Here is a 22,204-nt window from a genome sequence, read left to right as displayed (position 1 = left end):
ACGTCACTGCCTATAGCACACTTTGGTTCTAGGAGGTTAAAATAACACCTAATTAATACATACCTGTATATAGTATATACTGTAGGGCTAAACTTCTCAACCTGAGGCATACATTGCTATGTTATGTCCTGTCCTTTTGAGAATTATTACTTAAAATATGAGATTACTTTTTATTATGAAGATGATGAACACCTTTTGCTTTATAGATTCAAGGAGCCAAATAAAGGCCACAAACATTAATAAGACAATGGTAATAGTACAGATACCTTTATAAGAAGGAGAAACCTTATAATTACATTTTGTGAGTGTATTTACGCAGTAAATCTATCTTCTCACCTTTCCATTGTGCCAGATGCTTTCATTTCCCTCTGGATCGACATTACCCGTTTGTAAGGTGAGATACACCAGTTTCCGCTGAAGCCCCTTTTCTCTTATTTGCTTCAGAGCTCGTTTGCCAATAAAGTCTGCTGGCTGAAAAGAGGAGAAATAATGATGATAAATGACTGCTCTGGCTTCTCTGTATAGATGTGCATTTGGGCATTTGGGCATTTGCATTTTTACATTTCATCGCCTGCATGAAATACCATAAAAGGATTGTTCTGTCAACAGCATTTTATATACATTAAAACTGTGATCCCTAATGCTTATTTTGTGAAGACATATGGGCAAAGGGGAACTTGACAATAGGTGCCTTAATATTCTCTCCCAATATAACCACCATAACACCCATTGTTTGAGAAAAATGCCCACAGCTTTTATTATACATACAGATATATACAGGTTCCCTTCCATTGAGCCCATGAACCACCTTATCATGGTTTGTCTGTGTCTGTACACCTGCTGTCCTGCTGGCCACGAACCCCAGTAGGGTTAAGCATGTCCGCTGCACATGGCCAGACATGTCCCGACTATACCACCAGGGACCCCATATAGGTCCACTGATCCTTGAGCCTCTCACCTTTTAATCGTAAATGCCTCCAAACCCCTGTTTCACCTCTGTGACAAAATAAGTATGACTATAGCACCTCAAGGGAGGGCTGGGTGAGAAATGCTGCTTCCAATGCTACATGTGTTCCTGCTCTCCACTCCTTCCTATATACACCCTTCCACCTCCTCCAGCTAGTCAATTTTTTAAGCCCATACATAACCCCAAGGCCATTCGGCCCTCTGGTCATGTCCCTTCCTCCTAATAATTGGCAGTTTCTTGCCATAGGAGCCTCAATATTCCCTCCCCAATAATCACCATAACACCAATCTTTTGGGGAAAATGGCCACAGCTTTTATTATACATCTAGCCTAGTGCCCCTGGCTATGTGTTTCCCAGCCCTGGCATGTAAGTCATGTGTCACATGGCCAGGATGTGAGTCCGTTGGCACACTTGCAATATTGTTGCCATAGCCAGATGCAGACTGGATGGCAGTTGGGAGCATCATACCTGTGGGGGGCAGTGTTAAGGGGTCACACGTGGTATGGTGTGACACCGGGCAGTTTGGGGCAGGGTTACTAACCCCTTCCCAGGTATATAAGAGTCTCCTAACCCAAATTTAGCAAGACGGTTCCAGGTTGTAGCCTTCTCCCCAGTGAGTGAGGCGGCTGTCATGTTTACCCCATCAGGGGGTAAGGGGGTGGCAACTAGCCTCAGGGGCCTCAAGCCCTTGGGGGGCCTAGTCAGGGAATGACCGAGAGGTAAGATGCGAGGGAAGATGTAATATGATCATCGTGTGAGAAGTACCTCTGTTGCAAGAGATGGAATCGGGTACCTGGCCCGCCAAATATATGGTGAACGGTTCCATGTCTCCGTATCGTTGTTTGGAAAGGGAGTTCCTGCAGAGAATAGTTCCTGCCCCCGGTGGCTACCTTGCAGGATGGAGGTGCAGCACCAAGGAATCATCTATATGTCCCGTTGCTACTCCCAGCGCGGAGACTCAGGCTTCCTGGCCTACAGCATGTGAGCTACACAGCACCAGAGTACACATAACAGGCAGATCTCCCATGAGAGGGGGGAAAGGATGTTACATATATACATACAGGAGGTTTCCGAATCTCCCCCATAAGGCTCTCTTCCATTGAACGCATGATCAAGCTTATCATAGCTCCTCTGTGTCTGTACACCCCAGCCATCCTGCTGGCCTGATGAAAATCATACCCAATAGGGTTAGGCATGTCAACTGTCCATGGCCATACATGCCCCCAATATATCCCCAGGAACCCCCTACAGGTCCACTGCTCTTTGAGCCTTACTACTTAATTGTAAATGCCTCTGAACCTCCTTTTTCACCACCACCACCAAGGCCATTTAAATCTCTTAAACTGTCCTTGACCCATCCCTAAAGAAAATAATCACCAACTCCAGTCCGCTTGCCAAACCCAAGTTGAAGAGATCCATCTCAACTCAACTGAAAGATGCACTCCATCCACTCAAAACAAACCTCCTACATCCCCTTCCAAATCCCTATGACTTATTGAACCCCCCAATCCACACACCAAAATTTCCATTGATTTATTTATTTCCCCATGCACCTTTTAATAGCCTTCAAACTCTTAGCTCACCACCAATAACACCTCTGTAGCATCTCATACCCTGAAATCAAAACTGTAAATGTCTCAAATCCCCCTTTATGTCTATAACTAACTTACTAGGTGGTACTTTTCCCAAATATTTTCTCCCTGCGGGTAGCACCAAAATATCAGGACACTTCCAACATCTCGATATTTCTAAAATTAAATGCAACACCGTTTGCCAACATAAACCCCTTCTACCCAACCAAAAGACCTGAGCCCCAAATTCCTTCATGCCATCCTTGCTTACGCCCTTTTTCCTGCCCCCAAAATCTAGGAGTCTCCCACAATCCAAATGTTGGTCTTTTCCCGACCTGTTAATAAATAAGCAGAAAATAAAAAAATAATTTCACATTAGGCCTAATAAACCCCTTAAACTTCGAAGACAACCACCTCCCAAATCTTCTACATCCTAGCCGTGAATACCCCCACCCTTGCTGCTTCTGTTGCCACCACTATTATAAATGAACGTGTCCCAAATATCACAGAATAAAGACCTATTCTACATAAACATTGCTTAAAAAACCCGGTAAACTGAAAGTGTGATCCAGTAATGCCATCCGCATGGAAACAAAGAACCCTCCCTATCAGGCTTAAGGCTGTGATTATACCTAAAAACGCCAGCAGCGCGCGGCTCATAAACAAGATACAGTACAAAAAAATGAATCTACACATACCTGAAGCGACGTGCGCGCCGCTTGGAGCTGCAGGGCGGCAGACTCCTGAAAAGATTTTCAAAATCGTTTCTGGCAGGCGACGGCCGCGTCACTTGAGCGGTTCAGCCAATGAAGGCGAACCGCTCACGGCCACGCCTCCACCATACCTCCTTGTCTCCTCTCCTTGATCACGATGCCGCTCGGTGGCAGAGTGAGGGTGACGTCACCGGATCGCGCTGCCGCTCTGCGGCATCTGGTATAATCGTAGCCTAACTGATCTATACTGCTGAACTAAACCTACCAGACACATTAAACCCAAATGTATTCTTCTTAGCACTACCCAAGTACCTCTACCTCCTTGACCTGTTTTTGACTGCCTCCAAAATAGCCTCATCCTATCCCCCTTTATTACCACATCCATCTGTTGCAATCCTTCACTTATGTTGTTTGCCCAACATACCAGCTTCCCTAACCTGAAAGCTCCAAAACACACCACAGAAAAAATATCCCCAAACTATTTTGCTTCAAATTCCGAACTACATACATCTCAAAGTGACCGCGTCATATCCTCTAATATCCCTTTAGGTGATGCCGCAGAGTTAACGACCGGAGACTTGCGTTTGGAAAAGTAATGCTTTTATTTAGCCAAAGTTCAGCAACTCAAATTACAGCTCTTTTCTCAGCTCCAGCAAGTAAAGTCCATACAGTATACTGTATACAAACATAACATGTGTAAACATAACCCAGTGCCCCTCTGCAGTTCGGGAACAGCAACCCTGGGGACTGGATGCCACTGCCTTTTTAACCTTTACTCTCCCAGCTGAGCTTGTTAATCCTTTTGCCTCATCCATGCAGGGATTAACTTCTTGTTTGTTGACACCCAACAGTCCTAGCTCATGGTAACAGGCTTGTCCCTTTTACAGTCTCTACTCGTACATATATTTACTACTTATCACTTTAATCACAAAATATGTTTTGATTCAGCTAATTTTCACTGCGTTGCACATTCACTTAAGAGTGTTAGAGTGCCACCAATTGTTTTTGCTTAAATACCCTGTTACAGTCGCCACATCTTTTTTTGCTGTACTTCTCCCCCAACCCCCAACATCTTTCTCAACAAAAAATTCCCTCTATATTCCTCCTCACCCTTTGGTTTTAGGAAAAACCTAATACCTGCCAATCTTTTTTCCATTGTGGCCCCTAACCAAACCTCACCCCTCTTACGAAGCATGAAAGAGATCAGTGCGTCGCTTTTAGATAAAGAATACATTCTGCAAAAATGAACACTATTCTTCCCATTCTCCATAATATGCCTTCCACGTACTGGTGCCACTGAATGCTCCACCAACTCTTACTGTTCCCACGCCAGATTCCACAAATGCATGGGGCATGTCTGGTCTGCCGACTCTGCTTCTGGGGATCTCTCTATGAATTATGCAAACTTCAAATGAGAAGTTTTCTTCTGTGTTTATAATATACCTGCTCCCTGCTTTGTTTTTTAAGCAGTCCAAATAAATACATCTTCACTTTTTTTTATTACAAGTGCCCTAATGCTTTTTTCTTTGGATGTGATCTGTGATTATTATTGGCGGGCTGGACCGGCCCGGATGGAGTGAGTGAGTGCTGATGAATCCACCGAAGAAAAACTTGCTCCTCCCTCCTTTCTTCCCTCTTTTTGTCACTCTTATCATTCTCTTTAAAATCTGTTATTAACATCACCAGATCCACATACTCCCCCCTTTTAAATCTTCTCCTTTACTCCTAATGGCAGATGTATCCTGTAAGGACCCGCCCTCAGGGACTGCATCATTCTATAGAGGCGTTGGGAGACAGCTTACTGACTACCTCGCCTGACTTCGGTACTGAATACCTATCACCACCTTCTGTCCTTTTTCCCGACCTTTATAACAACTTGGCAGGGTCCTTAGACCCCCTCCTCCAATCCCTATTCCCACCTATTCGAGGGGTGGGGGATATATCCCAGTCTTCAACACACTAGCTTGAACCTTGATATGTTTTTCTAGGTGCCTCAAACGGCCCTATGCAACCCCTGTCTTTCTTCCTTCCCCCAAATCCCTTAGATGCCCTCATCCTGTCTCCAAATGATCCAGGAATTGCTCAATCTGCAGTAACACTTCCCTTGTCTGCTTTTTTACTCCTACCTCCCTTTCACCAAAAAGGGTGAATGCAGCCTGTGCATCAACCTACTTGCCCCACTTCTGGTATTCTGCAGGGAGCATGATCCCACATTGTCTCTGGTTTCAAGCCATGCATAAGGCTCTGCAGTGCCTCTATCCTACCATCTCTTGAACTATCAACCCTACCTCTCTCCAATTTATTTCAGGGCTGGCCAGGCCAGTAACCTTGCTCCCCCCAACTGAGCGGTCATGGGAGCCCCATATGCTCACTCCACCGATGAATCTCTGTCCAATCACCAGTTAATAATGCCTGAGGAGCTTTCTCCCACCTGCATCCACTCCAACAGGGATAAATGATTTCCTTTCTACAGATCGGCAAATCAGCCCAAATCCGTTGCACGGATTTTCTCGCAATTATCCCCCAAAATCCATTTTGCAGTGGAACATCTGCAAACAGATTTGGTTGGTTTTAATCCACATGAATTCCTCAAAAACCACCATTGGATACAACCCGTCTACAGATTTCTGGAATCCAATCCACAGATTCAGCAATTTGTTGCCGGATTCTTCAGGATCCACTAACGGATTGCTGAATCTGCGGACTGGATTCTACAAATCGTCCACGGGTTGTGGAATCCACTGAGTGTATTGGTAATAATAATTTAAAAATCCGCAAAACGCAAATCGCCCTTTTTGAGATTGATACGCTGAAATCCACGGACCAAAGAAACCGGCAGTTCCGCTGCAGATCCAAATTCATAAAAAACAAATGTGCCCATCTCTGCTCCTTACATCATTCTGTGTGCATTCTTTCCCCTCTGCCCCTTCCTCTATTCCTGGCTCTCTTATTTTAAATGTATTCCCTCACTTGCTTTCTTCTGTCTCTGCCTACCATAGCCAGACCACTGCTTCTTCCCACCCGGCTTCTTTGGTCCCCTACCTCAGGGAGAACCTAGTGGGGGGGTCCGAGAGGTCTCCCCCTAAGGCCGCACTTATAGTCCCGGCTACAGCGATGTTGCGTAGTGTAAAAACAATTCTATGTAATCTGTCGCGCGTGCCTATAGTGAGCGCGACAAAGACGGGGTGACACAGCGACCAAAATCACTGGAAGTCAAAAAAATTTAAAAAAATTCGGCGACCGCAACATGACGTCAGCCAATGAGGGCGAAACGCTCATGGCCACGCCCCCCAGTCACCCTCTCTCGTCTCCTACACTATAAGCAGGAATCGCTATGACAATGGCGACGGATGACGTCACGTGGTCGCGTCACTGTAGCATGCACTATAAGCTCAGCCTCACCCTCACTTTTACCTCTTCCGGCTCCATGTCCCCTCTGACACCGCCTTGATCCTCCTGCTGCTCCTCCATGCCTTGTTTCTTCTCCTCTACGCTTTCAAGCTTCACTGGTCTCCTTCTTTACTCCTGCCCCCCGTTTCCTGGGGCTGCGAGCATGCTCCGGCCATTTCCCCTGCTTGCTTCCATGTTCCAGGTCTCCACACGTCTCTGCGTTCTCTGTCGCCATGACGCTCAAAGCCCCATGCACATCAAGGCATTCAATCTGCTCTGCGATGTAACAACTGCTCCCTGAGCCTCTCCGCCACCTGATAAATTTCGGCCTCCTCCTCCGCCATGCTGCGTCATTCAAGCTGCTTCCATTGCCGCAGGCAATCCTGTTCTCCCCACCTCCCTATATAATTCCCGCCTCCTCTCCCCCAAGTACTCAACTTTTTAACCTCTACATAACCTGAGGGCTTCTGGTCATGTTCATCCCTCCTAATAATCCAGAGTTTCTTCCCCTTGACAAAGGGCTCTGTGCCTGAAACATTGGGCGTCTCATTCAGCTCGTCTGCCCTGTCCACCTTTTTGGGGAGTGGAATGTGGAAAGTTTATTTTGTTTTATTTCTATTTTATATTATTGCTTTGTTTGAAAATTAAAACGTTTTGGCAGATTGATTTACTTGTGTATATTCCTTATTTCACATTGTTTTTTTATTAGTATTGTCATTGTACTATTGGGACTTTGCAGGGGGTGTGATTGCACCCATATCAATAATATTCTGGAATCATTTTTATTATCTAAATTGTGCTGCTGCTGATCCCTGGCAGCTGGGGTGCACCTCTTTTCACCAGTGAGAAATAATACCTTTTACTGCCAGCATAAAATTGGCACAATTGTTTTTTTTGTATTAAAGTCTCCTGCAAACTGGAGCAAAACCAATGCAAACGTATTGCACCAGATTTCTAAAAGGAAAAACTAAAATGTCTGTCAATTGAATTCATTTTCCTTGATAAATGTGCTATGGTATGTGTACTACTTTTGTCCTAGTTTTTGAGACTAGTGAATAGACCTCAACATGCTGGAAACATGTTCTCACCCCGAGCATATTCCGCCCGCAGCTTCTGTACATGGAAAAGGACGTTTCTTCGTGTTTAGGTTCTTTCATCGGGTCAACCTCCAAGAACTGAAATCAGTGAGATTTGGGGATTCAGGCCCAATACATGGGAAAGGACTAATCTTAATCAGCGAGTCTCCATTGAAATCAAAACTCAAAGCCAAATACTGCTGTCTCAAGCCAGGTGAACGAAGGAGCCTGGGTCCTCTGCTGGCCCCTACCCAGATCCTGCTGCTTCCTAAGATCTCAGAGATTTCCAGAAATGTACCGTGAAACTGTGGGCCAAAGATACAGCCTGCACCAAGATTTTATGATAAACCCAAGAAGTATAATGTTTTGCATTTTCAAAGGTTTGTGAAAGCTGAGCCATAACTTCTATTAGCATAGTGTGTGTGTGTGTGTGTGTGTGTGTGTGTATGTATGTATATATTTGTATGTATATATATATATATATATACACAGATTACGCACACGCACGCACACGCACACACACACACACACAGTTGTGTGAAAAAGAAAGTACACACCCTTTTAAAAATTCTATGGTTTTACATATCAGGACAAAATAACAATGATCTGTTCCTTAGCAGTTCTTAAAATTAGGTAAATACAAACTCAGATGAACAACAACACATGACATATTACACCCAGAGTGATAAGGCAAACAATAAAATACCCTCTGATGCAAGTCAGATACATACACTGGCGACACATTTTATCCTTAGCTGGCTAGTTCCGCAAGCCGGGAGATGTCCCGGCTTGCTAGCCAAATCCCCTCAGCGTGCCGCGCGTCACTGATGTGCGGTCACGCTTCATCGGGTGCCTGCGCCCCATGCACGCGTGCCCAGGGCTCCCCGAGGGAGCCCTGGTGTCCCGCGATGTGGGGGACGGCGGTGGGGGGTTCAGGGGGACCCGGCGGACCCGGAGAGGGGTGGGGGAAGCCCCGATTGGAGGACCGCTCCTCCGAGGCTTCGGCGCGCGCACGGGACACCCCGGCGCGCGCCCGGTTACTGTCGCGGCCGAGACCAGGCAAAGATAAGAATAAACTCGGCCGCGACAGTAGTACTTCAAATAGATTATTAGACCTTCAATATCTCAACAGAATGACAAAACCCCTGTAAATAATTTATTGTACAACAAATTTCAATGAAAGCATATTTGCACGGGCTGTAAACTGTATTTATCTACTTGCAATGTACAACTTTAAACCACAAGATGGCAGTGTTGTGCGCTTAATCTGGCCATTTATGCAAATCAGCAGGATAAATTAACATCTTCAGTCCTGCAGGGGTCTGCCGTGCATTGCATGGCAAGCTCTCCAGCACTGAAGGCGTTAAACAGCAAACTTATCTTTAAAACGTATATATATTTGTGACTTTGTTACCTATCAAATTATACCTATTGTAACCTTATAATGTCCGACCTTCCTGCCTCTCACCTGTCTCCCCTACAATCTATCCTAAATGCTGCTGCTAGAATCACTTTACTCTCTCCTAAATCTGTTTCGGCATTTCTCCTGATGAAATTCCTCTCCTGGCTTCCCATTAAATCCTGTATTAATACAACATTATCCTCCTCTCTATTAAGGCTATATACACTCTTCTGCCCTCCCTACATCTCATCCCTAATTTCCGCTATACACTGGCGACACACTTTATTCGAGCTCGGCTAGTCCCACGAATTCGGGTATACCCGGGTGTACACCTTATCAACTCTTGCGTTCTGCTCAAGGGTATCGCCTGTCTACCCCTTTTGTATCTAAAGCCCTCTCCCACCTAAAACCTTTCTCGCTCACTGCCCCACACTCTGGGATGCCCTTCCCCTCAGTATCCGACTGCCACCCTCTTTATCCACCTTAAAGACCCAACTTAAAACACACCTCTTTGAGAAGAATATGGGAAGCTCCGTTGGCTGATACTATATATGGCAGATACACTGACCTTGGCACTTTGCAGACGCACTTACCATAACACTCTCCTACTATGTCTGTAAATTCTCCCTAGTTACTAATTAAATTGTAAGCTCTTCAGGGCAGGGACTCTATTTCCTATTGTTACTTTTATGTCTGAAGCGCTTACTCCCATTATGTGTTATACTATTATGTCACATGTGTTACTGTGGTGAAACACTATCTACACAGATGGCACTATATAAATAAAGATATATGTAACCCATATACCCCCCCCCCGGCCGCAGATCGGACCCCTAGGGTGTACTGAGGGCTGATTACATGTGTCTTGGTGGTGCATACCTGCTGAAAACAGGAGGGCCTGAGTCTCCTGCGATGGTATGGGGGACAACCGGACAGGTTTCTGGGGTTCTTGCCTTCATTTCTTAGTGGTGATACAGCGCCTCCATCTCTGGCAAGCCCTATCAGGGTAGGGTGAAATCCTTCCAGAGAACCCCTCGATGGGGCGAGAGATTTCAGTCTCACTCAAGTCTTTATAAAAGTAGCAACAGTTCCTTTATTGTACACAGCAGCACACAGCAACAGCAATCAGGTACAGCAGGTCTCCTTTCTCCAGACTATACCCCTTCAGGATGGTCTGGGGGCTTCCAGTTGTTCCCTGCCACCACCCCAAGTCACAGGCACTCAGGGTGGGGCCAACTCTTCCCTCACCCCCTATGCAGGGTGAGGGGCACTGGTCCACCACAGCTCTATAAGCTCTACTCAGGTCCGGCCTGAGCTCCTCCAATTGTAATACATCACTCTCCTGGAACACACTCCTCTCTGAACCCAGGACAGAACTCAACTCTCTGTCACTGACAGGAACAGGCAACTCTAACTTTAGACAGCCCTGCCCCTCATGATGTCAGCAGACCCCTCCCCTGTGTCTCTTGCCTTAGACACAGAATCAGGTGGTCTACCTTCACCACTCAAGGCAGGGCTTGAGGTGGGGGAAACCTATGATAACTACTGGCAGCCTGCCCTTAGCAGGACTTACACCAGTAGGAGGAAAGACATATGGCCCAAATTCTTACCAGGGCTACACTCTCCCTCAGGTGGAATCCAATGGTCCCCACTTGGACCTAAATTTTGCAGCACCATCCTGCAGGTGAACAATCTGGAAAACAAACACAAATGTATTATTAGTGCTCATACGTCAGAAGGTTCCACCCAGATGGCGAACAAAGATAATGGTAACTCCCAACATGGAGAACCTACTAATAATAATGACGCGGGTCAGGCTTACGAACTTCCCGCCCATTGTGATCTGTAACTTTTACATAGTACGGCTGTACCGACCCATACTCCGGCCGATACACTACACTATGCATGTAGATGCTTCTCCCAATGCTCCAGGCCCGATAACGTCACAGACCTTCTCTTCGTTATGATAACCCGCCCTACCGAACCTAGTTCGTAGGTACTCCATAACTGCTTCCCAGAGCCAGGTATCTCTCTGCTCCTCTATTTCCTGCATAATGGGCTCAGGTACATAGGGGAACTAATAGCCATGGGACTGCCTATACCTGGCCACTATGGCTCTGTCTGCTCTGCATAGTTTGGTTGGTTTCCGGTCACCTGCCCTGCTTGGCAGTACCCAAAACTCAGGCTCCTCTGGGGCAACATCATCATACAGAATGGCAGCCCCCTTGGGAAGGATGTTCTTTTGCTCAATCTCAATGTAGCGATTCTCTAATTCATCGGCCACCTCCTGGGGAGAAAAGGCGCCTGCAGCCCACCAATGGTCAACGATATTATTTCTGATTAGCAAGAACCGCGTACGGTCCATACCTTTGTGGTACCCGGTGAACAGAGGTGCCCACCACTTATCTTGGTGCTCATACCCTGTCACTGCACTAGTGGTACCTGTATCTGACTCCACTTGTGAGGACACACCTGATGTGGCCGCCTCAGTAGAGTGTGAGCCTCTGCGTCTACTTCCGGTATCATCAATGTAAATTGTGGTGTTCATCTTGTGTACCACCTTACTCACAGGCCCTGCTTCTGCAGTAGTATGGGACCCTCGGGCCCTACCTCTATGTACAGGAGAAAAAGGCGCAGGATTAGGTACATAAATAACACAATCATACGGTATCTCCCCATCAGACCCTTCGTCACTGAGCTCCCAATCCCTCCAATCTGTAGAGTACTTGGGATTCTTAGTTAACTTATCCCCGCTAGGGCCCGGTGTCTTAACTCGTGACGGGGCAGGGACAATGGCGCTAGGGGTAGGGACTGGGGCATCGGCAATGTCCGGTATAGTGTCTATAAGTCGGGCAATGCTGCGACCAGTGGGCATCTTGCGACTTGCCCTCTCCGGCGCGCTTCGTGCTCCTCGTGTAACGCCTTGGGCCTTTAGTGCTGCAAACGCGGCTGCCATAGCCACTCTCCTCTCTGAGAACAACGCTCCTGGGCCTCTTTGCCAGCCGGACACGGAAGTGACGTCATGACTGGTGCCCGCGGAATCTCCATCCGCTCCGTGGTCTCGCACCGGAAGTGCGTCGAGGACCGGAAGGGGCGGTGGTGGAACATCCGGTCCGCAGGCGGGCAGGTAGGCCACAAGCCTTTCTCTCTCGCCCTCTGCAGGTTCCATCTTTGCCTGGCGGAAGTAAGGGGGTGGTGGTGTCTCCTTACCGCTCCGCTGCCGGCTGGTGATCGTTGGTTCCTCCGGAGCCATCTCGGATCTCATCTCCGCCGCACTGGGAGTCGCCACCATGGGGGGACTCCTATGCGGCTCAGGCCGCACCAGCGCTCGATATCGGGGAGTGTCCGGACTCGTCTGCTCCCTCTCTTTGGTAAGTGGACCGCCATCTTTATTACAGCTGGGGTGCTTCGCCGGTAGGCGCATCGCCACCAATGATAGGCCACCTTCTTTCTCCGAAGACAACTTTGCCAGTTCCTCCGCTAGGGAGTCACCTGGGTCTTTTGCCGCACCGCCAGTACCCACTCATTGGTACGAAACGGGCCCGCTCCGGTACCTCCACTGCGGTCGCGCTCTTCTCCGCCGTGACATCTCTTGGTTCTTTGGTTGGCTAGGACTCGGTTCCCACCTCAGCGGTGATACAGGGGAACCAGGGCAGCCCTCTACGCCGCCTCCGCCACCTCCGTTCCCAGCGAGGCACTTTGTGGCGTCTTCAACATTGGCCATGGCTCGACAGGCCATAAATAGAACGTGCCACATTGAGGGCATCGTGCTGTCGTGCTTGGGGCCGGTCCGGGTGTCCTGCAGTGTACGCACAGGCACCGGAGATACTCTCGGCCGTCAACCTCCACAACCAGGAAGCCTCCTGGAAACTGAAAGGGTGTCATATTCAATTCAGCCATCTTTTGCGCAGGGGTTGAACAGTTCAGTTCTGCAGCTCCTTCTTCTTCAATAGTCAAGCAGAAGTGAAGTTCCTCGCTCTCACTTCCTGTCCCTCCTTCTGCTGGAGAGGACAACTCTGATTGGCTCTTGCAGGGCCCCCTCCCTCTGATGGAAACACTCTCTCGCTCAGCGTTACGTGGCTTCTTCTGTCGGCCAGTCACTGCACAGGTGGGTGGGCTTTCGCGCCGCTCCGCTCCTTCTGCTGGGGATCTGGGTTTGGCACCAAACCCCCGCACATCTCTCGCCACATTTCTCTTGCAGCTTGCTTGCACGCATCACGTGTGCGATCTAGGCTTGACGGGAGTCGCCATTTTGGAACGGCTGCTAGCTGCTTGGCCGTGAATGACGCTGCTGTCGCCATTTTTAACTCCTCCATGCCCCGCAGAGCACATGTATCTGCGGCCGCCATCTTTAGTGAGCCCACTGTGCCCACAATAGCGCTGCTCTCAGTGGCTAGTGTGTAACTCGTTCCTAGACACTGACTGCTCTCTAACTGCTCTCTGCATGCTTTACCCACGAATATGATGTATGGCATACCCCAGGCTAGGCAGAACTCCTTCTTTACACCGCACTCGCTGACGGTTCCTACAAGTACTCTGTGGTGTGTTTTATGTGGGTGCTGGCTAGTGTACCGGGCATCTCCCTCAGTACGGGCGTCTCCTACTTTTGGCCACACATAGTGCAGACCCTGGGCCATGGTCCCTGGACTAGTTAACAGGCTAACCCCCCAGTTGCCATACACTATCTGCCTCAAGGGACTAGAACAGCAATAGCCCCACACCCAATTTACAACACCCTCTTAGGGCACCCAGGGCGTACTGTGAGAGAGTCCACGCTCCCCTGACTACCCTTGATATGCATCTGTGCCCTACTTTCCGCAGTACTTGCATGGAAGGTGTACCTAACACTTCCAGCTCTGCTTTGCTGTAAACCTGTCCTGTTTCTAGATCTCAGCAGCGCCTCCAAATGTAACCCATATACCCCCACCCCCCCGGACGCAGATCGGACCCCTAGGGTGTACTGAGGGCTGATTACATGTGTCTTGGTGGTGCATACCTGCTGGCAACATGAGGGCCTGAGTCTCCCGCGATGGTATGGGGGACAACAGGGACAGGTTTCTGGGGTTCTTGCCTTCATTTCTTAGTGGTGATACAGCGCCTCCATCTCTGGCAAGCCCTATCAGGGTAGGGTGAAATCCTTCCAGAGAACCCCTCGATGGGGCGAGAGATTTCAGTCTCACTCAAGTCTTTATAAAAGTAGCAACAGTTCCTTTATTGTACACAGCAGCACACAGCAACAGCAGGTCTCCTTTCTCCAGACTGTACCCCTTCAGGATGGTCTGGGGGCTTCCAGTTGTTCCCTGCCACCACCCCAAGTCACAGGCACTCAGGGTGGGGCCAACTCTTCCCTCACCCCCTATGCAGGGTGAGGGGCACTGGTCCACCACAGCTCTATAAGCTCTACTCAGGTCCGGCCTGAGCTCCTCCAATTGTAATACATCACTCTCCTGGAACACACTCCTCTCTGAACCCAGGACAGAACTCAACTCTCTGTCACTGACAGGAACAGGCAACTCTAACTTTAGACAGCCCTGCCCCTCATGATGTCAGCAGACCCCTCCCCTGTGTCTCTTGCCTTAGACACAGAGTCAGGTGGTCTACCTTCACCACTCAAGGCAGGGCTTGAGGTGGGGCAAACCCATGATAACTACTGGCAGCCTGCCCTTAGCAGGACTTACACCAGTAGGAGGAAAGACATATAGCCCAAATTCTTACCAGGGCTACATATACATACAATGTTTCCACTCTACTCTCATACTGACTATGTCAGTGTTTTTTGAGCAGGGTTCCTAGGAATCCTTGGGTTCCCCGGGCATCCCTAAAGGGTTCCCTGCTATTTCTGGTCAATTGAAAATTGTATCAAATACACAAGAATTTAGATTGCATCTGATCTCAAACGCGCTATTAGAGAGGGTTGGTGTCATGGAACAAGTAAGCCCATTTTTGCTCTCTCATCACCCCCCACCTCCCCCCATTCCTTGCAGCTTCTGCTTGTCAGCTCCTTAAATTCAGCTGCATGTATTTGTTCCACACACACACAGTGCCTGGGTGATGTATCATTATGTTGCATTTCCTGCCTCTGTTCATGAGGTCTGTGAGTTGCTATAGCAACCTCTGAGATCTTTCCCAGAATGGGCTATTCCGCCCTCCCCCCTGCCTTGCTGACAGTTAGTTTGTCCCATCACACTTCTAGTGTGACCCTTGCTCCTCACTTCCTTTTCCACCCTGGAGACAGTGAGTACAGCACCCATCTCTGTTACATTCCCATGGCAAGGCCATCTCTTTCTACCTGTTCCTAACTACAAACTCACTACTACACACCATCCACAAGAGCCTGTATTTACTGCTGCTTTTCCAATAAAGTGAAGGAAATATTATAGGACTTGAAGTGATTTGGAAAGGGGGCTCAGTTAATGCTATCTGGGGCTATTCACACATCACACGTGACCCTGGCTTCAGAATAGTTGGGGTTCCTTACAATGCATCTACTGTAATCTCAGACGCGCTATTAGAGACGGTTGTGGTTCCTAACAATGCATCTGATCTCAGACTCGCTATTAGAGAGGGTTGTGGTTCCTTACATTGAGGGTTGAGGGTTTGTCATTTCCCTTAGGGTTCCTTAACAAAAAAAAAAGGTTGGAAACCACTGGACTATGTGGTAAAAATGATACTGGTACTATGTGCGGTCCTCTTTTCTTACATTTGTAGAAAGCAAAAACCTTTTGAATGATAATAGCAGCCTAAACTGGGCACTAATGCTAAAAATCAGCTTCACAGCTTCTTTTGGGTGGTAAAAATGAAGGGTGATCATCAATGAGTCAATATTGGTAGCCAATACAGATGTAGCAAGACTTACTGTCCTCAGCGCCGCCGACGAACAAGCAACAAGTCCCTCTGAGACTGAATTCATTAATGGTGCCAGCAGTGCCCCACTCCCCGTTAGGGCCAGTGGGCCACAGGTCACCCATTAAGAAGGGGAGGGAGAAAGGGGGTGGCCCGGTATTAAAGGGGTTGCACCCCATTTGGCCATCCCCTGACCTCACCAGGGAGACATGGGGTTAACTGGGCTGAGGCCCAGAAATGTGATTTAACCCTGGTTATGACATGTAAATGTATATTCCCCTGTTCCCATGTTTTATTGTAATGTCTGGTTATATCGGTGTCTGCATCACACATACACTGGGATCCATCCGGGAGTACAAGGGTTAATAGTTCTTTAATGATTATAGCCCTTTGTGTAATTTTCCCGCCTTTTCAGGCACCATTTTGCAGGGTCCCATAGGCCGCCATTAGACCTCCATGCATTTCAATGGTGGATCTTGCTGTTTTGGACCTGTTTCCCGTGAAAACCAGCAGATGGCGACCGAGAGGAGGAGCGGCGGTTTCCCATTGTAAGTCAATGGGCTCATTGACTTCAATGGAGATTCCTCGACGGCGCTTTCCAGGAACGAGTTGGCTGCCGTCCAAACCGCAAAGCGGATACTTTTTCTAAAAGAGAGCTTTGATCACTGTTAGTCAAGTTCAACGATAAGTGGCGTGGGAATCTACAGTTCTAGGGCACCCAGAAATAAAATTGACCGGCTATGGCGGAAAAACCCCATTGACTTCAATGGTGACGATGTCCCGTTGAAAGTCTATGGCGGCGGATTCCCATGGCCGCCAATGGCGGCGGTTTGCCATTGAAAGTCTATGGCGGCGGAGCCCGTTGTTTTCAATGGGGATTTAGTGAAAAACCGTGATTTAATTTACAGCAGAGTTTATTGTATTAAAATAGGAAACGGTTTTAGGTGTATTTGTGTAACTCTGGTTCCAGAGGTCCTAGCGGGTCGCAAATTGGACCACATGGTGTCCCAGTTCCGGCATTGAGAACTGGGAAGTTTGGACCCGCTGAGCCCAACAGAACCGGACCTTTAATATGTTTGTGTTTAACTTGTAACACTGTATCCCAAGACAGGGATAAAACCCAGAGGAAATTCCTTTGCATACCAGGGTAGCACATGGTCAGAGAGGTGACCCAATGTCTAGGACTTAAGTATTGTTCAAAGGATTTTGTCACCCTCACTGTTTACCTGAGGGCGGAGACGGCTCAAACCAGAGCAGTCTGTAAGTGTCCCATTTAACACCTTACAACAAAGAGTATCCTGCCAGAAATCCCATTTGGTAGACTGGCAGGCATTCCTGATGTAAATGTGGGGCTACAGAAATGAGACCCCCAGGGTCCTAGTGCGCATGTCCTAACTAGCAGGGGGCATGGATTAAAATGTATTCCCACGTTACAGATTGGCTACAGATAATTGTGGCCCAATCACCTGTACTTAATGTTAAGGATAGGGTCACAAAAGATTTATAAACTGTGGTCAACCCTATATCCTTTGTCTTCTGATACCATCTTGATTGTACCTGATTGCTGGAGAATTGCTATGCAACATACTTCTCATCCCCCGTCCCCAAAGTAAGTGTACTTCTTGCCTGTTACTGTACTATATTGTGTGTTCACCTATCCAAAGGAATAAATATACTTTATTATATCTAAGCCTCGTTCAGTTCAAACCCAGTTATTTGGTGTAACTTACAACCTGTCATAACCTATCGTGACATTACTGTCCTCAGCGCCGCGGACGAACAAGCCAAAGTTTGCTGCGCTGGGCACACTGTGATGCAGCTGCGGGGGCTCCATGCTTCTGAATAGGACCTCGCCGTAGCGTTAATCCTTCAGTGCCGCAATCACATGACCGAGCATGGGAACCTCACTGAGGACAGTAAGTTTTGCTCTATACTGTGTATACATGCAGTACCTGTAAAAACTCTGGGGACAAGGTCAGTGTGTTAAGGCCAGCAAGGAATTATTGTACACATATTTTCCGCCTGGCAGCTGCATCAAATGTGAAAAGCTTATTAATTAATTTTCTTTACAGATCATAAAGATCATTAGCCAGGGACATTTACATGACATGAGATGGGGCAGAAATGTATTTAAATATGATACAAATTATTGCATGTACATCCTCTACATCATCCCTTATTCATTGTATTTCCATTCCCCAAATTACAAGCTAACGCACGTAGAGCAAAGCAGGGGCATGTTACATATATAATTAAGGATTGATATGTATACCTTGACAAAGCGCTCTTGGAAGCATGAAACGTTGGTAGGGCTACGACTTGCTTTTTTTTGTCCACTATGACCAATACATAATCATTATTTTATACTGTATATGGATAACGCACTTTCCTCTTTATTCAACTTTGGATACTGCTTGTAGTGCTCTGCCACTTTTTTCTGTCTTTACATTCTGCTTCATTCGGACGGAGGCACACCAAGATCCCTGGGAATCCGGATATACATGGATGCTGCAGCATAACAGTGAGTTTTAAGCTTGCTACATGTTTCCCTATCATGAATTTCAGGAAATTTGGTACAATCTAAGGTGAATTATACTGTTATGGTCTCTGGACTAATTGTGTACACATTCTCATGAAGGAGTTGTGAATTTACCATCCAGGACCCTACACCCAGTACCTGTCTTCAATCAAGTATTATCAAGGGGTCACCTTACGAGTATCCATTTATATGCATATCATTATTCTGTTACTGGTCTTTAGCATTAGGCCTCGGCCAGGCTCCCTGCTGGCCTTGCGGTTGCTTGCCCTGCGCGCCGTCAGGGGGCGGGCCGGGGGCGGGCCAGTGATGTCACGGAGCTGGTTCGCCCTCATTGAGCGAACCGCTCACGTGACCGGCCCTGCGTTCCGGCAAGCGCGTGAATGTAAAAATCTGCTAAGACCTACGCTTCTGCGCGCTTGCGGAAGCGTAGGCGAGGCCCTACTAAAGCCGCTCTAATTGCGGCTGTAGGGGCTCAGTGCCAAGCATGAGCGAGCGTCAGCACGCTTCAGCGAGCAAGCGCTTACCATGGATGAGGCCTTACGCATCCATAGTTACTAGCATATTACAGTATGGAAGTGGCTCTCAGTGTTAAGGCTAATGACCTTTTGCCTTAATACATAGACTGCACTGACTATTGGAGAAGGGAGGAGTGGTCCAGCAGTAAACTCCTTGTCTTTACAGTGGGGGAATCTACTTAATGTTCCTGTGCCTCTGGAGAAAGGATGGTCGATCTGTGTTTGGCAGACCAACGTCTTTTCTTTTGGCCCATTCTTGAATGTACATGCTTATTTCCGATAGTATGTTAGTTTTTTTAGGACTAGCTGTAGAAATAATTGTCACTCACCTTATTTAACTTTATAAAATATTGCAGACCAGCCTCCAATGGATTGGTGTCACAATTCATCTGTTGAAAAGTAAAAACAAAAACACACATTTACTAGGACAACCAGATTGACTTAACCACTTCTCTACCAGGCGGCCTATAACCCTTTGCAGATTCTGCGGCTGTGAAGGGGTTAACGATGTAGTTGATTGTATCCACTTCATTTCTTTCTAAGGATGGGCAGGTTCGCGGGTTTAAGCTTCATAACATGTTTTTGTATCCAATTAAAAGGTGCATAGTGGTTGTTTTTTTTTGCAAAAACTAAAAATTTAGACTGCCTAAAAATGTTTTTAAAAAAAAAGTTTCTGCTCTCTTGGATTTTTTTTACAAATCCCAAACCAATTAAGTTACAAAAAAATGTTTAGAACTCGTACCGAACCTGAAACGCCATTCAAAGGAAATGTTTTCATGTCAGCTCATTCATTTCAAACACTTACAACTTTTCTTGTCTCCAGCATTGCCGCCGACAGGGGGAGAGAGCCCACTGAGGCTGTAAGTTGGGCCCGGCCAGAGGCACACACCGGCATCCGAGTGAGGCCCAGCGCGCACCGTGGTCAGAGGGAGGCCTGCAGCTAGAGATAGTCGGGGCCTGGTGGCCTGAGACCATCCCCAAGGTAAGTGTGTTTTGTATGTATTTGGGGGGGGTGGGGGTTGCATGTATTGGGGAGAGATCGTCGTGTTTTGTACATATATGGGGGATGTTTCGTATGTATTTGGGGTGTGTAGGATGGTTTTTTATGTATTTGGAGGGGCTGGGGGTGTTTTATATGTATTTGGGGGTGGGAGAGAGAGGGAGTGGGGGAGGGAGAGAGTGAGCGAGTAAGAGAGGGAGTAAGAGTGAGACAGAGGGGAGAGAAATACATGGGGAGGGGGGGAATTGATGAGGGGGATTGCAAGGAGGTCTGAAATGGGGGAATCGTGAGACCGCGACATGGAAGGGCTGAAGGGGGGAGGGCAGCCAAAAAACTCTAGTCCTGGGCCCCGGGAAATGTGTCGGCGGCCCTTGTCTCCGGTCACAATTTAACATCGTCTCTGGTTCTCTGTGTTGTACACTGTATATGATCGCTGCAGTTTAGTTTGCCTGTACGCTTTTGTTATTCGATTATTTTGAAGATGAAAATGATTAAGGCATTAGCCTGTGTAAGATAAGTACAATCATTATGAAAAGAGCCAACATACACCTCCATGGTGCACTGGATGTGTGGTGTTTGTGTTCATTACAGATTGATTAACAGATAATATGAAGAGGTTAGTATATATCATATGAGCCCAATGCTATATTATCTGCAGTATCGATATGAGGCAGAAAACTAATAGAGCAAATACTGTACAGAAAGACACGTAGCTTACTGCTGTCTCATACTTTGAAGACGTACAGTATATAGTTTTTCAACAAAGTCCCTGTCTTCTAAGCAGCTACAGTACGTGTGTCTGCATCAATGACATCATATTTTGCTTCTGAGTTCTTAGCACCTATGTGTAATACAGAACACTTCTCTGCATTTAATCTGTCACTTTGCTCTGGCCAATTTCATTTTCTTTTTGTATCCTGATGACATCACCACGGCATATTCCCCAAAATCAAATCAAAGTCAAGGGCAGGAATAACTATTGCTTTCATCTTCTTTATGGTCTGTTATGTCTATATTTTGAATCCTGTAACATAATAAATTCAGCATGTTCCATAAATTACAACCTTCTGCTTCCTGGGAGGCAAACATTGTATCACTTACAAATAGCCACATCCATGCCTAGCACTGACACAAGAACAGATAATCCTAGAAATGAGGGAACTATTTGCTACATTTTTGTTCCAGCACAAAGGGACTACAGTTTTGCCTCTGTTTTGAACTATAACCTTCAGCAAATCTGCCTGGATAACAACGCAAAACCAGAGTGGAAGCTTACACAGACATTTCCTTAGTGCTTGGGATATTTAGTTTTGCTTAGCATGTCAGTTTCACTTCAGAACATTCCGGTGTGCTACCCAATAAATCAAATTCATTAACCAATGTCTTCCGAAAGGTTGCGTAAGAATGGATGATCCAAAGCACTGCGGATTTTCCAAAGGGTTTATTGTGTCAGAACAGCACGACATCTCAAACTTCTGAGACTGGCCAGTCACTTGAAAAAGACCTCTTAGAAGGTTGAAATGTCGTGCTGTTCTGACACAATAAATCTTTTGGAAAATCCGCAGTGCCTTGGATCATCCATTCTTACTCAAGCATAGGATTTTTTTAGACATGTTTCCCTGAACCAGGAACACCGGTGATTGCAGTATCTTTACTTTTCTTTATTTTGGTGTGCAGCATTACTACCTATTGTTCCGAAAGGTTGCAACACATTGGTATGGTAATATACAGTAACAAGCAAGAGAGGAATGGATGCACGAAGAGCTACTAACTAGTCTTTCTAAGCTTTAGCCAGGGGCGTAGCTATAGCCCAGGCAGCCCTGGCAAAGCCCGGGGGCCTGCACTCTTCGGGGGCCCGCTCTTCCCCGGCAGCACATTGCGGGGCCTGAGATGCAGGAAGAAAGCACAGAGGGAAATCCCTTCCTCTTCAGGTAGGCGGGGCCTGCGTCAGGAGGTGGGGCCCTGCGATGCAGTAGGAAGGACAGAGGGGAAATGCCTTCCTCTGCAGAGACTCTGTAGGTGGGCGGGGCCTATGTCAGGGGGCGGAGCCTCAAGTAGAGCAGCGTGGGGCTGGAGCTGCAGTCTGAAAGACAGGCTGGGAAAGGTGAGAGGGAGGTGAAGGGTTAAATCACAGGGGTAAAAACAGACATGAAAGGGAAGAAGACAGGAAGGGAGAGACACAAAGAGA

At 47.3% G+C, this 22,204-nt stretch overlaps 1 protein-coding gene across 1 annotated transcript in view; it reads right to left on the bottom strand.

The window, feature by feature from the left end:
- DMGDH (dimethylglycine dehydrogenase) overlaps positions 1-22,204 on the bottom strand; it is a 77,043-nt gene that overhangs the window by 6,744 nt on the left and 48,095 nt on the right. The window contains exons 14-15 of the mRNA XM_075590867.1: positions 19,346-19,405; positions 337-471 (exon numbers count right to left, since the gene is read on the bottom strand). Coding sequence (XP_075446982.1) covers positions 337-471; positions 19,346-19,405 — 195 coding nt within the window. The remainder of the gene's footprint in view (positions 1-336; positions 472-19,345; positions 19,406-22,204) is intronic.

The sequence above is a fragment of the Ascaphus truei genome, chromosome 1, assembly GCF_040206685.1.
Source record: "Ascaphus truei isolate aAscTru1 chromosome 1, aAscTru1.hap1, whole genome shotgun sequence".
NCBI classification, from domain to species: domain Eukaryota; kingdom Metazoa; phylum Chordata; class Amphibia; order Anura; family Ascaphidae; genus Ascaphus; species Ascaphus truei.
Note: the sequence above shows the minus strand (reverse complement) of the source record. Positions and strands in the feature narration are given on the sequence as shown.